This window comes from Lathyrus oleraceus, chromosome 4 (genome assembly GCF_024323335.1).
Source record: "Lathyrus oleraceus cultivar Zhongwan6 chromosome 4, CAAS_Psat_ZW6_1.0, whole genome shotgun sequence".
Taxonomy (NCBI): Eukaryota; Viridiplantae; Streptophyta; class Magnoliopsida; order Fabales; family Fabaceae; genus Lathyrus; species Lathyrus oleraceus.
The window spans coordinates 148,495,665-148,511,867 of NC_066582.1; the positions used below are offsets into that span (position 1 = coordinate 148,495,665).

The following is a 16,203-nucleotide window of genomic DNA, read 5'->3' on the forward strand; positions in this document are numbered from 1 at the left end:
ATCAACATACTCATGATACGAAGGGTCCCTATAAACATCATATTCTGCTGGTTTTTTCCCTTTCTTCTTCACTCCTCCTTTGGTTTTTAGTTTCTCAGGTGGTGGACACAATGGAGTCATTGTTGGGTATGCTAGTTCACATACCCTACTCTTTAATCCCCTTTTCTCAATAACATCCAATGACCTAAATCGTTTCCATAATTCATCCATTGCACAAGTCATATCCACCTCTGATCCATCATCTGCACCTACCTCTAATCATCTTCACAAACAACTCTTTTAGTTTCTCCAATACCCAACAAAAATTCTCTGTCTGCTCAGACTCCATATACGCAAATGCAACAATAAAAGTCAACTCGGTTGATGTCATGCCAACAATTTCAAACAAAGGTTGTCTATATTTGTTTATCTTGTAGGTGTTATCCATAACTAACACAATCGGAAAAATATTCAACAACTTAACTGAATCAGGATGGGCCCAAAATATCTCTCTCACAACTTCCGAGTCATCCTTTTTTCTACTCCAATAGACATAGTCTGCATCCTCAATAAGCCTAAACAGATGTTGTATCTCACTTCTAGGACCTCTTATCTCTTTTTGTATCACACTCTTATGCTTGTATACTTGCGTAATCCGAGTGACATTCTCAGGATCTCGGTCTTGCAAGGAAAGCAATATGTGTCTAGGTGGTACATGTCTCTTTGTCAAATCAGCGACATGCTGCTTCTCATATGTGGTCAACCTACCAATAAAGGAATGATCTTCTAATCTATCAGGTAAACCATGATTATGTAACCCACATTTTACATCAATCTTCCAACCAGGCCCATCTTTCGCCGGAGTCGATCTGATTTTAAATGGGCATCCACATTTATTGGACGCACTTTGGGTACCACTATCAGTACTCTTGTGTTTCCCACCTTTATCACAACCAAATATTAATTTGTTACTTCTCCCTCTCTTCCCTGTTTCAGTATCTAAACGACTGATAATAACAATTACTTTATTATCGATTCCAACCTCTTTAATCCATTTGATCACCTTTTCTCGTGTACCAAATCTTCCAGTCGTTATAAACGCATCAGAAGTATCTACACATATTTGGGGAAGATTTTCCATTCCTGCACAATAAAAAAATTTTAAAAAAAAAGCTGGAACACTTCTTGAAAGAGTTCTGGAACACATAATACACAAACCGGAAGACTTCTTCAAAGAGTTCCGGTATGTGTCACTTTGTTTACCGGAACTCTTTCAAGAAGTGTTCCGGAACATGACTTTTTTCTTAAAGAATTGGAACTCTTTCGTGAAGACTTCCGGTTCATTACTTTGTGTGTTCCGGATGTCTTTTGTGAAGTCTTCCGGTTTGAAAAAAATACATACCGGAAGTCTTTTTCCAGGAGTTCCGGTGCGAGGGTGAAATGTGTAATTTTTGAAAGTTTCAACTGAATGGTAAAAATGAAATGGTAAATTGGTTAAAACCAGTTAAGGGTAGAATTGGATTTTTTAAAGAATTGTAGGGGTATGAGGCTAAATGTAGGGGTACGAAGTAAAATTTTCTTAAGAGAGAAATCTACTTGGGCTCCATGAGATCCAAAAATACACAAAATGCATGTGGAAACCCTAACATGTTAGTGACGGTTGTTGTTACTCAAAGAATATATCATTATTATATTTATTCACCTATTGACTTTCTTTCACTATTTCTAAATATATTAATCAAATCCTATTTAATTGAAATAAAAATAATTAATCAAATCTTAATTAGTTGAAATAAAAATAATTGACCATTCTCTCTCTCTCTCTCTCTCTCTCTCTCTCTCTCTCTAATCCTCTTTCATGGTCTCTAAATTGTTCAGAAATTTGTATAATGTGAATCAAACTTTTTTTTTGATTTGGAATGGAGCATGATGCTCTATTTATACAAGAAGATTTGAACATTCAAGTTCTACGTTTAAGAATGATCTTTCTTATTCTATTAAATTAAGGTTGACCTTACTTATTCTAAGTCAATATTGATCTTTTATACCCTAAGATATAATTGGAAATTAAGTCTAGGCTATTAATGTGAAATAGGAGTATGACTCATCATATTCTCTATTACTCCCCCCACAAACTCAGTGGTGTTTGACACTTTGAGTTTGTCTCTAAGGAAAACAAAACTGAGGACGAGCCAAAGATTTTGTGAGAATATCTGCAATTTGAAACTGTGCAGGAACATGTTCAACTATCAGTTATTTGTTGAATACTTTTTCCTTGACAAAGAATATGTCTAACTCCATATGCTTTGTCTTTGAATGCAACACAGGATTGTGGCTAAGAGAAACTGTGCTTTGATTATCACAATAGATGACATGAGTAGGAATAGGAAAACATAATTCTTGTAGCAACGATTGAACCCAAAGAATTCCATAGGCAGCAAGAGCAAGGTTGTGATATTTTACTTCAGCAGAAGACTTGGCATCAAGACTTTGCTTTTTAGACTACCAAGAGATGAGGTTAGGTCCCAAAAATACACAAGCACGAGAAGTTGAGCGTTTGTTATCCACATAGGATGCCCAATCAACATCACATTAGGCCCTGAGATGAATAAGAGCAACATAACTAGCTGATTTGAACACCAATCCATAATCACTTGTACCTTTAAGATACTTTAAGATTCTCTTTACTGTAGACCAATGGGAAACTAGAGGTTGAGACATAAATTGACACACCTTATTCACAGAGTAACCAAGCTCATGTCTGGTGATTGTAACATATTGTAAAGCACATACAATGCTCCTGTAAAGTGTTGGATCTTCAAAGAAATCAATACCAACTTTAGAGAGTTTAACTGCAGCAGAGAGAGGTGAAAATGCTCTGATACCATAAAAAATTCAAAAATTTGTATAATGAGAATCAATTCTTTTATTGATTTGGAATGGAGCATGATGCTTTATTTATACAAGAAGAGTTAAACATTCAAGTTCTACATTTAAGAATGACCTTTCTTATTCTATTAAATTAAGGTTGACCTTACTTATTCTAAGTTAGTGTTGGCCTTTCATATCCTAAGATATAACTGAAAATTAAGTCTAGACTATTAATGTGAAATATGAGTATGACTAATCATATTCTCTATTAGTCTTTATCCCTATAATAAATAACAACGACGCCTCTCTTTCTTGTTTCCACCATGAACGACTCTCCCAACTCTTCAAATCCGAGTCCGACCAAACATACCGAAACCCATAAGCCCTTCATGACTTCTACCCCAAACATGAATAAGTGGCCAAACCAAAAAACACAATAAAGCAAAAAAATGAAGCCTAAGTTCCAAAAGCAACGATTCATCCATCTTGACAACCATCGGTAACAAATAATCTAGGGGAAACATTCAGAATCACTACAACCATATACAATCATGGAGCAAATTCACGAAAATTAAAGAAAAGATGGAGGTTTGAATATGCAATTCTAGCGAGTTTACCGGTGATGGCTCTGATTCGGGTACAAAACCTCTCTCCTTGCTTCTATTCTCTTATGACTTCTTCTTCAATTTCTCCCTTCTTTGAACTAGTGATTCCTCTTTTATTCTACCGCCTGTTTCATTTGTGTTATGTATTGTTGTCGTTCATTTTTCTAGTGTTTTTTCCCGATGATGCCTTATTCTTCTTATTTAGAATCTGCTTCGCCCTTATTGATATTGGCTTGTTGTTTATAGATTCCGAATTATCGTGGTTATTGTGTAGTTTCAGTGTTTTCTGTGTGAGGATTCGAGTTGTTGTTTATGTTGCTGAAAAATCGTTTTCTTCCCCTTGTGCTCTATTTTTGTTTTGGCTTTATAATGAGATACTCAGTAACCGTTAGAGGGAATTTAGGCGTGTGATTCCGTTGGAGAGTTTTCATGCCGTGGAGTTTGACTCATAAATTTGAGGAAATCGTGGATTAATGGTAAGTGAGGTGGATTACAATTCCCTACATTCCTGGGATTGAGTGTTGACCGTGGAGGTGGACTGATGAGGTGTTAACTTTGTACCACCCTATTTTTCTAGAAATTATTTATATTAATTAATTATAATTTTATGTGTGTATCTAAATATTATTTGTGTGATAATTGAGATGTGTTAGGGTAACAAGGGTGGGTGACTCTTGGGTAGAGAGTGTGGAGAGTGATTAAAGGTTGGTAGATTTATTTATAATTATTTAATTGATCAAAATAATGGTTTAGTGTTATTATTTAAATGAAATAATAAAATAAAAGGAAATAATGAGTTTGGGGTGGAAATTGCAAATCGTGGAAAATTAAAATAAATAATAAAGTTAGTAATAAGTTAGGCCTTAGTGGAATATTAGAAAGATAAAAATTAGGTTTTTAATTTAGGAGGAGGGAAGTGAAGGAAAACGTTTATAATAGGTGGAACTTTTGGAATTGAAGAAAAAGAGACAACAGAAGGGAAAAACAAGGAAAACCTCAAGAGAGCTCTAGGAAAGAGAATAATCAAAAGCTTCGATTTTTCTAGAATTACAAGGTAAGTGTGGGAATTTGGTTCAATAATAGGGATATGAATGGAAGGGTAGATGAACGTTTAACTCTCTTTGGATTGACGATGAAAGTTGATATTTGTTGACTGAAATTTATGTTTTAAAGTGTCTATGTATGTCCATCATTGATGATGTTTGAAGGTTTTAGGGATTGATATAGTATATAGATTCATGATTATATGAATATAAGTAGTGATTGATATATGTATGTTTATGAATGAACTTAAAACTATAAAATATTTTTGGTGATAATTTCATGGGCGTTTTTGAAATTGGAGAAGATGAAAATCATGCTGGAAATTTCAGAAAAATAGCATTTTTTTCGTAACGCCTTCGTGCACGGTTTTGATCATAACTTTCAACTCAGAAATCATTTTGGGATGTGATTTAAAGCGTTGGGTAGGTGAAATAGAGAGTTATAACTATGTTTCATGTGTAAAATATTTTTGGTGATATTTTCATGGACGTTTTTAGAGTTGGAGAAGATGAAAATCATGCTGTAAATTTTAGAAAAACATCAACTTCTTCGTAACGCCTTTGTGCACGATTTTGATCGTAACTTGCAAATCGTAAATCATTTTAGGATGGGGTTTGAATCTTTTTGTAGCTGAAACAGAGGGTTATAACTTTGTTTAACGGGTAAAAGATTTTTGGTGATTATTTCATGGAAGTTTTTGGGGTTGGAGAAAATGAAAATCGAATTGAAAATTTCAAAAAAACAGTAACTTTTTGGTAACACCTTCGTGTACGGTTTTGATAATAACTTTCAACTCATAAATCATTTTGGGACGGGGTTTGAAGTTTTGGGTAGCTGAAACAGAGGGATTTAACTTTGTTTCAAGGATAAAATAGTTTAAACTATTTTATTAGAGATTGGTAGTAGGTGGAAAAGAAGTGTATGATGTGACGAATATCGACGAGGTCCGTATTGATAAATTATTTGATGTGTTGTGAATGATTAGGATGGCGTGTTTGATTATATTGGTGGTAGTCTAGAAGGTTGGATTACATTATGCATGATTTCAATTGTGTGATCGATTGTGGATCACTAAATACTATTATAATTGTTGTGTTAATTGTATTATTATCATGATATACATCCATTGTTGATATGTTGAAGGAGATAAGTCATAGGTCCGAAGGGGGATGAAAGACTTATCCGGAAATCAGAAGGGGGGTCTGGGATTCTGAAGGGGGAATTGGGTTCGTAAGAAGAAACAAATACTGAATTGGTTCCACATGCATATGAGTCATTTCCGTTGCCGTGAGTGGCATGGTATGAATGAATTATATGCATGAAATATGACTATGTGTGGTGATGGTGTTGTTGTATGTGATGCTGATGATAATTGGGTGTGACAATGTAATATGTTATTATGCATGATTCTGTAGATGGTGTACTCTATTTTACATTCTATGTTGTTATTATTAAAATGAATTCTCACCCCTTCTGCTTGAATGTTTCCTTTACACGGGCATCATGCAGATACTTAAGAGTAGAAACGTTGTTGTGAATGAAAGTTAGCTCATAGAGCTATTTATTTTGATTTATTCGTATTATCTTTGGTTATGCTCTGATATATAACATTGGGGAGTGAATTATTTATTTTGTGTTGAAATTTCTTGAGAGACAATGCATGCTCTCGTATTTGTTTTATGTTTTAGTGTGATAGCACTTGGAGAAGACTCACGAGTCGGTACTTTTAATTTTGTTATGAAAACTATTATGAGATTTTAAATTGGTATGTTTTTTTTTGTTATGATTTCGTTGTGAAGATATTCATATGAGTTGGATGTCGTGTAAACATCCTAAATGCAAATGTATGCGGTAAAATGTTTTGTTGTAACTGATAACGCAAAAATGTATTGTATATTTGACTTGACTTGCATTGCAATCTAGTGTCGTTTTACTTATTTTCCATAACATTATGCCATATTTTTTGTTTATTTCAGGTATTTATCAAATAAGAAGTGTCTGTGCAAGCAAAGCAGAAAAAAAGAGCAAAAAGGAAAGGAAACGGAAAGAAAACAAAGAAAATACAAAGGGGTGGCGCCTGCCACCCACTTGGAGTGTGGCGCCCGCCACCTACCTTAAGTGTGGCGCCCACCACCTTAAGAGTGATGCCTGCCACTAAGAAAAGGAGTGGAACCTGCCACTCTCATGTGGCACCCACCACGAAGCCCCATTTTCTCGTTCAACGAACCGCCCTAAATTCACGCCAATTATTAGATTTTCAAGGGAAGAATTTGTAGTATAAATTAAGATTTCCGTCTTCAGTTTTAGGGATCCTTTTTTTTTCTTTCCAGAATTTTGTTCTTAGAATTTTAAGCGAATAGATTTAATTGAAAAAGTGATAGATCTTCCACATTGGGGGACTATTGAAATTCTAGTTTTAAAAACTGATTTTGATTGTAATTATGGTATTACGTAGTGACATTTTTTTTCTCATTAAGAGATAGAGCTCCGTTTTCTCATTAAGTGATAGATCTTCCATAATTATGTTTGTTTAATTATGTTTTTTCCCTTTCTCATTAAGAGATAGAGCTAGTGCTTGGCTCCAGTCTCTACCATCCAACTCTGTCACTACGTGGAACGAGTTAAAAAAAAAATTCTTAGCACGATATTTCCGACCTAGTAAGACGGCCATGCTAAGAGCCCAAATGAACAGGTTTAAACAAAAAGGCAACAAATCTCTTTTCGAAATATGGGAGAGATACAAGGACATGATGAGGCTTGGTCCACATCACGGTCTAGAAGAGTGGTTGATCATCCATACCTTTTACAAAGGTCTCTTATACAACACAAGATTGACAATAGACGCTGCCGCGGGTGGCGCGCTGATGGATAAACCCTACAATGAGGCTTATTAACTTATCGAAAGTATGCCCCATAATCACTATTAGTGGGGAAGTGAAAGAACCTCCATAGAGAAACCTCCAACTAAAGGCAGTATGTACGAAATAAGCAGTCTTGACCATGTCAATGTTAAGGTAGATGCTCTCACTCAAAAGATAGAAAACCTGACCATAACACCTGCAACCACAGTGACTGCCGTAGCTCCGAACTACGAGTTATGCGGAGTTCCTGAGCATGCTACCGATGAATGTTAACTTTTGGCAGGAATCTTCACAGACCAAGTGAATTATGCTCAAGGAAACCCTTACTCAAACACCTATAACCCAGGTTGGAAGAACCCTCAATTTTTTTTGTACAAAACCAATAACACATTGTATGCACCTAGCAAAGCACCTGCTGTACCACCAGGATATCATAAGGCTGCCACAACTGCTCCAAATGCTCCTAGGAAGTCAAACCTTGAAATAATGATGGAAAACTTCATAGTTACCCAGGAACAAACAAATAAGGATTTCCTAAATCAAAACAGACACACTAATGAGCAAATTAAGCAATTAGCAAACAAAGTAGATGCTTTAGCCAGCCATAACAAAATGTTAGAAACACAAATATCGCAAGTGGTACAACAACAAGCACCTACTGCTTCCCCTGCAGGTACATTTCCTGGACAGCCACAACCAAACCTGAAAGGTCATGCAAATGCTATTACATTACGAAGTGGGACCGAATTAGACGGACCAACCGACCCTAGACTTCAAAATCCAGCCATGCACCAAGACCCTGGTAAAATAACTGAGAAGGAAAATGAACTAAAGGAAAATAAAAACGAAGAGGCCATAGAGAAAGAAGAACCATATGTGCCTCCACCACCGTATAAACCTCATATCCCATATCCTCAAAGATTTGCTAAATCCAAAAGTGTAGGGAAATTCAAGAAATTTCTAGAGCTTCTGAAACAATTGAATATCACAATACCTTTTATATAAGCTATCACTCAAATTCCCTCACACACTAAGTTTCTTAAGGAGATCTTATCTAACAAGAAGAAGATCGAGGATAACGAAACCGTTACACTTACTGTTGAGTGTAGCGCTATAACTCTAAATAATATGCCTCATAAGTTGAAAGACCCAGGGAGTTTCTCCATACCCTGTGTAATCGGGAAGTTTGTCATAGACAAAGCTTTATGTGACTTAGGAGCCAGTATTAGCTTAATGCCCTTGTCCATATGCGAAAGGCTTAAAATGGGAGAGTTAAGACCAACTAAGATGTCCGTACAACTAGCTGATCGTTCTGTTAAATTTCTCGTAGGTATGCTAGAGAACATTCCAGTGCGCATAGGTCAATTATATATTCCTACTGATTTCATAATCATGGACATAAAGGAGGATTCCAATATCCCTATCATATTATGAAGACCATTCTTATCTACTGTCGAAGCCATTATAGATGTAAAGAAAGGCAAGCTAACATTTGAAGTTGGTGAAGAAAAAGTCGAATTTATTTTGACACAATTCTTAAAGGCATCAGCTATAGAAAATACATGTTATCTGCTAGATGTCATCGACGAATGTGTAAGAGAAATGGAGAATGAACAAACTTCATACTCCAAAATATTTGAAATTCCAATGCCTCATATTTTTGAAGATGACAATTGGCGTGAGGAATACCAAGATGACAGTTTAAGTGAATGTCTAGCACTGACACCGAATCATATGCCTTGCCCAAAGAAACCAGCATTAGAACTTAAAACACTACCCAAAGATTTAAGGTATGAATTCCTAGACACTGAACTCGAGCGACCTGTAATAGTTAACTTAGACTTACGACAGATAGAAACCGAGAAACTCCTATGTGTTTTAAGCAAATATCCAACTGCTTTAGGCTATAATATCTCAGATCTAAAAGGAATAAGTCCTTCCATATGCATGCATCGTATTATGCTAGGGGAAGACAGTAAGACCTCTAGAGAACATCAAAGAAGGATAAATCCCATTCTGAGTGATGTAGTCAAGAGAGAAGTGCAAAAGCTATTAGAAATAAGAATTATATACCCGACATCCGATAGTCAATGGGTTAGCCCAGTACATGTCGTACCAAATAAGGTAGGTGTTACAGTTGTTAAGAACGAAAAAGGCGAATCTATAGCACAAAGAGTTGTGACTGGAAGCATAATATGCATTGATTATAGGAAGTTGAACAACGCCACTCGAAAGGATCACTTTCTTTTACCTTTTATTGATCAAATGCTTGAAAGATTGACTAAGCATTCTCACTTCTGCTATTTAGATGGTTACTCAGGATTCTTTCAAATCCCTATTCATCTTGACGACCAAGAAAAAACAACCTTCACTTGTCCTTATGGTACATTTTCCTATCGACGAATGCCGTTTGGACTATGTAACGCTCCTGCAACATTCCAAAAATGCATGATGTCAATTTTCGCTGATTTTATAGACGACATCATGGAAGTATTTATGGACAATTTCTCTGTTTGTGGGCAGAGTTTTGAAGGATGTTTATCGAACCTATAAATGGTACTTGAAAGATGCGTAAAAGTGAATCTCGTGTTAAATTGGGAAAAATGCCATTTCATGGTCCGACAAGGAATCATACTTGGACACATAGTGTCTGATAAGGGGATTGAAGTTGAAAAAGCTAAAATAGAAGTTATAGAAAACCTTCCACCTGCAAAAATCGTAAGAGAAATACGAAGTTTCTTAGGACACGCCGGTTTCTACCGAGGATTCATTAAAGATTTCTCCAAAATCACCAAACCACTAACTGGTCTATTAATGAAAGACGCTGAGTTCATCTTTGATGAAAAATGCTTAAAAGCGTTTGAACAATTAAAAACAACTCTCATCACCGCACCTATCATGCAACCACCTGATTGGAGATTACCGTTTCAAATCATGTGTGACGCTAGTGAATATGCCGTAGGCGCAGTCTTAGGACATAGAAAGGATAAAAATCTCCATGCAATCTATTACGCAAGTAGAACCTTAGATCCTGCGCAGATGAACTACGCCACCACAGAAAAGGAACTTTTAGCTGTCGTGTTCGCTTTGGATAAATTTCGTTCTTACCTAGTAGGAGAAAAAATAATTATCTATATCGATCATGCTGCAATTAGGTACCTATTAAGTAAAAAGGACACCAAACCAAGACTTCTAAGGTGGATTTTACTCCTACAAGAGTTTGATTTAGAGATCAAAGATAAGAAAGGCACTGAAAATGTCATAGCTGACCACTTGTCGAGAATGGAAGGCCTTGAGCCTGAACAAGTGCCTATCAATGATGATTTCCCTTATGAACGACTCATAGCCCAGTTGGAAAGTAATACAGTTGAATGCTCATTAACTTACAATGATGCCTAAACAAATGAAGTTGTGGAAGCAATTTATACTAAAACCACACTGCCATGGTATGTTGACTTTGTCAACTACTTAGCAGTTGGAGTGCTCCCACCAGATTTAACTTACCAACAAAAGAAGAAATTCTTCCATGATCTTAAACAGTATTATTGGGACGAGCCTCCGCTTTTCAAGAGAGGCGCCGAAGGTATTTTCCGTCGATGTGTCCCTGAAGATGAAGTAGAAAATATAATTTCTCACTGTCATTCTGCTCCCTATGGAGGACATACAAGCACTTCAAAGACTTGCGCCAAGATCTTACTAGCTGGCCTCTTTTAGCCCACTCTATGGAAAGATGTCCACACCGCGGTCATAAATTATGACTGGTGCCAACACACTGGCAACATCTCTAGACGCGACGAAATGCCACTTAAAGGCATTTTAGAAGTATAAGTCTTTGACGTGTGGGGAATTGATTTCATGGGACCATTCACATCTTCTTTTGGTAACAAGTACATACTCGTTATTGTTGATTACATATCAAAATGGATCGAGGCTATAGCCTCTCCAACAAATGAAGTGCGAGTAGTAATTAGGATCTTCAAGCATATAATGTTTCCTAGATTCGGTGTGCCGAGACTTGTCATCAGTGATGGTGGCTCCCATTTCATTTCAAAGATATTTGAAAAACTATTACTGAAATATGGAGCCCGACACCGCGTAGCAACACCCTATCACCCACAAACAAGTGGGCAAGTAGAGGTCTCAAATAAAGAAATTAAGCAAATCCTAGAAAAAAAACAGTTGCCACCTCTAGGAAAGATTGGTCTTCAAAGTTACATGAAGCTTTGTGGGCGTATAGGACAACTTATAAGACCCCGATAAGAACCATACCATTTAAGCTAGTTTATGGAAAATCGTTTCATCTTCCGGTAGAATTAGAGCATAAAGCTTATTGGAATAACTTATATTAGAAGCATACGAGAATGCCCAGATCTATAAAGGAAGAACTAAAAAGTGGCATGACAAGCGTATATTGAGGAAAGAGTTTAATGAGGGTGACGTAGTACTTCTGTTTAATTCTCTACTTAAACTTTTTCTAGGCAAACTTCGTTCTAGGTGGTCCGGTCCCTTTGAAATTACCAAAGTTTTTCCAAATGGAGTAATAGAAATAAAGGGCAAATCTAGTGAACCATTTATCGTAAACGGGCAGCGCTTGAAACATTATCATAACATTGACAACAAAGACTATTCCACTAATCTAAAGCTTGTAGAGTTTCCCGCTCATTCCCAAAATTAATCTTTTGTTAAAATTTTGTTGAGCTTACGACATTAAACAAAGTGCTTGGTGGGAGACAACCCGCATCTTAATCTTTATTTTGAATTATTAATTCTAGTTTTTCAATTATTATTCCTTACTATTTCTTATTTTTCATTTTTTTCTCTCTTTCATAAAGATACTCGGTACTTTTCTTTATAATCAACCATTCTGGAGGGCAATAACAGGTATTGAAACACACCGTTTTGAGGGCAACGGAGCCTCATTAATTCACAACCCGACCATACGCTATTTCCGCCAACTATTAGCTTGTACTATTTTTGGCCGATCAAATTCTAACAAGATGAACGAGAAATAATTTTTCTATCAGTTCGCCACATTTGTGCCAAAAATGGTTAATACCGTCCCGTTCATGATTTCTCACATGCAACCAATAGTCATCGCGAAAAGAGGAGCAATCGTTTTTGGCGGATTAATAACCTCCATAGCTCGAGTCCTAGGACTCGAAGAAAAATTCTCGTCCCTGATACCACTCCAGTCCCGTACCATTGATATTGACATGTCTAGGAGCATGAAATTAGTAAAGAGACGGCAAGATGGTAAATTTAACTTAATGGTTGCTAATAACGTTTTCCCAGATTTCATTCTCCCTAACCAAATCGCACAGATGTCCGTAATCTGGATAACTATTGCTATATTTATGACCTGGTGCCTAACCCAGTCCCCGCGCATATTCCTGAAAATGTAGCTGTTGATGGGGACATTGCTGAGGATTATGATCAGGTGGAGCCGGTTGCTCCTGAAACTGACACACACCCACACACTACACATGTTTCTTCTGAAAATGTTGTAGGTACATCGTCCAGGCGTAGGCCCAGAAGAAGAAATGAGGATATACCTGCCACTCTTGATGACATTTATGCTGAAATAATGCGACGTAGCGAATTATACGCTCGGCGTGACCAACGAATTCAAAATATGGAAGCTCAGCAAACTGAGATGATGCAGATCCTTCGACTGATACAGCATGATCAACATGATTATGCTTTCAGGAATGAACATAGCATATCGGGATTGATCGATGAGATGGCAGATTTGACAGTACGCGTGGAGGACCTCCAAGAACATATTTCCTATGTGGGTACGCCACCTCACCAGCCTGTAAACGGTAGGCATGGGCGAACACGTGTCCGAGGAAACTAGTAGCAGACATTCCAGGTTCTACCTTCCTTTCTTACCTTATGTCGTTGCATTGGGGACAATGCTCGATTTAAGTATGGGGGAGGAAGCTTTACCGCTTTCATTTGTCGCTTTCTAGGTAGATTTAACTATTTTCATTTCCTTTGTTAAATTGTTTAGTGTTAGTTGAGTCAAATATCATGCACTGTCAAGTCTTTATACGTGGTTTCCGTTATTTATTGATTCTCCCATTTTCTTGAGCCTTACCAAACTTTTGCGAAAATCTTGACTTAGAAATACAATGCATCTTTTGAAAATTTTAAGCTATAGATAAAACTTGGGTTAGATTGTAGAGACTTGGAAAAACTTTACAAGATCGGTATCATTTTAACACCTTAAATCTCCCAAGTATAAGATCGATTTGAGTACTTGTCATGTCATAGCCTTAAATTCTATCCTTTAATATTCCTTAAGCAGTTTATCTAGAAGTCAACACCATCCTCAACACACACTATGCAAGAAGTCGATGCAAATAAGTGTATGATCTCAGGCTTAAAAGAGAAAAAGAATGACCAAATTAATGAAAAGTATTGTTCCTTCTAAGTTAGGTGACTCTCACCCGGTCATTTAACCCCACGGTGCAACCCTCTTGGGTTGTTATTTGAGCCAAAGTGCGAGAAAAATAAAAATAAAATAAAATAATGATGAGATCATAGTCACTAGCATATTATCTTGCTATGAATGTGAAAGGATAACGGGCTTAATATGATTGCACTAGAATGAAAAAGGATAAAAGAAGGATGAGTAAGTTAGGTTTAGGCATGATGGCATGATTCATATTGGTTTGTATAGGAGGGAGACTTATGACTGCACAATTACGAGTTTGTGTTCCAACGATACCCTTAGTGTGGAAGTTAGTACCTATTGATGCAATTTTTAACCGAAGTAGAGTTTGTAGCCTAGAATGAGTATCCGAATGCAATTGTGTTTTTCACGAGTCTTGATACTATATGCGGTAAAATTTCCCAAAGTTCTTTTATTCATATGTGTAGCATTTGCTTGAGGACAAGCAAAGGTTTAAGTATGGGGAGTTTGATAATGTGAAAATGTATCATATATTTGACTTGACTTGCATTGAAATCTAGTGCCGTTTTACTTATTTTCCATAGCATTATGTCGTATTTTGTGTTTATTTCAGGTATTTATCAAATAAGAAGTGTCTATGCGAGGAAAGCAGAAAAAAAGAGCAAAAAGGAAAGGAAACAGAAAGAAAACGAAGAAAATACAAAGGGGCGGCGCTTGCAACCCACTTGGAGTGTGGCGCCCGCCACCCACTTGGAGTGTGGCGCCCGCCACCTACCTTAAGTGTGGCGCCCACCACCTTAAGAGTGGCGCTTGCCACTAAGAAAAGGAGGGGCACCCGCCACGAAACCCCATTTCCTCCTGGATTCTCTCCACGCCCAGTCTTTCTCGTTCAACCAACCATCCTAAATTCACGCCAACTATCAGATTTTCAAGGGAAGAATTTGTAGTATAATTTAGGGTTTCCGTCTTCAGTTTTGGGGATCCTTTTTTTTTCCAAAATTTTGTTCTTAGAATTTTAAGCGAATATATTTACTTGTAAAAGTGATAGATCTTCCACATCGGGGGACTATTGCAATTCTAGTTTTAAGAACTGATTTTGATTGTAATTCTGTACCTGATTGTCAAGCGTGCCGACATTTTCTGAATTCAAGTATCAAGGTTAATTCCACTTTCAGTCTACTTTCCAGGTTCCATTTTAGTTGTTTATTTTAACTGTTTATGATTTCATCTTAGAACAAATTAATTTCAGTTTTTTTTTAAAATCATGTTTTGTCTTATGTTTAATCATCGTAATAGCATGTTTATGTTGAAACTCATGTCTGGCTAAACCATTTGATATCGGTATGTAAAGACAGTCATAATGACGAAATTCATTAATAATTGGCATTGATCTTCATAAACTATTTTTCTGGTTATAGTTTCTTATTCTAAAATAAAAACTATTTTCGTACGAGAGTAAAAAGAAAACAAGGTTACGGTCAATAACACGAGGGTGTGAGATTTTAACCGGATAGATGAAACTAGACATTAATTCTAAACACAGCGAGAGCACTTTATGATTAATTAGAATTTATTAATTTCTAAAAATTACTTTTAATTCAAATGAGACAACGAGAGCAAAACATTTTGGTTTAAGAGTATAGTCAGAGTCAATAACACGAGAGTGTGAGATAAAATCTTTTAAACCAATAATTTATACTGAAGGGCATTTTGACATTTAAGATTGCGCCAACTATTTATCGAATCCCCGAAGTTTGACGAGGTACATACCGATATCCCGCTATTAAATATTTCTATTAAAATTCAGCTTTCGTTAATATTTATTTCTCGTTGTCCCTTAAACCTAAGAAAACTCATCAGCCTTAGATTTACGTAGTAACATTAGATAACGGTAAGTTCAATTTTTGGTCCTTTGGGTTCGATAATCTTTAAAACTATACAATACGATTGTGCACTTGCAGTCACGAATCTTATATACATACTAAGTCGCGATCAGTAACCCATGTTGCAGAGTAGGCTATGATTGTTGTGAGTGACACCCTTAGTGATTGTATTTTGTTAATTAAGTTCTTTGATAATTGCACGCGGGTTTTTAGGGTATTATATAGTGGTATGAGAGTAGGTCGGTCTGTCTGGCCAGTTGTTTAATTATGTTTGTTCCCTAGTATGCAACATGTGTATAAAAAAATGTCGATGCTTGTTTTGTTTTCTATTTGTAGGTTGAGAATGAAACAAGTTGGGGAGAAACGTCTGCTTCTTTTGGATGTTCCAACTATAGAGAGCTTGGACATCATGTTGCTGCATGCGAGAGTGCAATATTGGCTAGTTCAACTGTTTTGAGAATATTGTGTTTTTCCTGAACCTGAAGAGAGGTCGGATTCAAGAATGGTGTCAGTTAGAAAAATGGTGTGATCATTGAGGGAAG

At 36.5% G+C, this 16,203-nt stretch overlaps 1 protein-coding gene across 1 annotated transcript; it reads left to right on the forward strand.

The window, feature by feature from the left end:
- The first annotated feature begins 7,849 nt into the window (after window positions 1-7,849).
- Window positions 7,850-8,365, forward strand: LOC127136453 (uncharacterized). The gene has a single exon (XM_051063007.1). It carries the CDS (start codon window positions 7,850-7,852, stop codon window positions 8,363-8,365), a length of 516 nt encoding a protein of 171 aa, XP_050918964.1.
- Window positions 8,366-16,203: the final 7,838 nt, after the last annotated feature.

Bases quoted from the DNA above. Each gene is read 5' to 3' on its own strand.
- LOC127136453 (XM_051063007.1), top strand. From the start codon at position 7,850: ATGGAAAACTTCATAGTTACCCAGGAACAAACAAATAAGGATTTCCTA.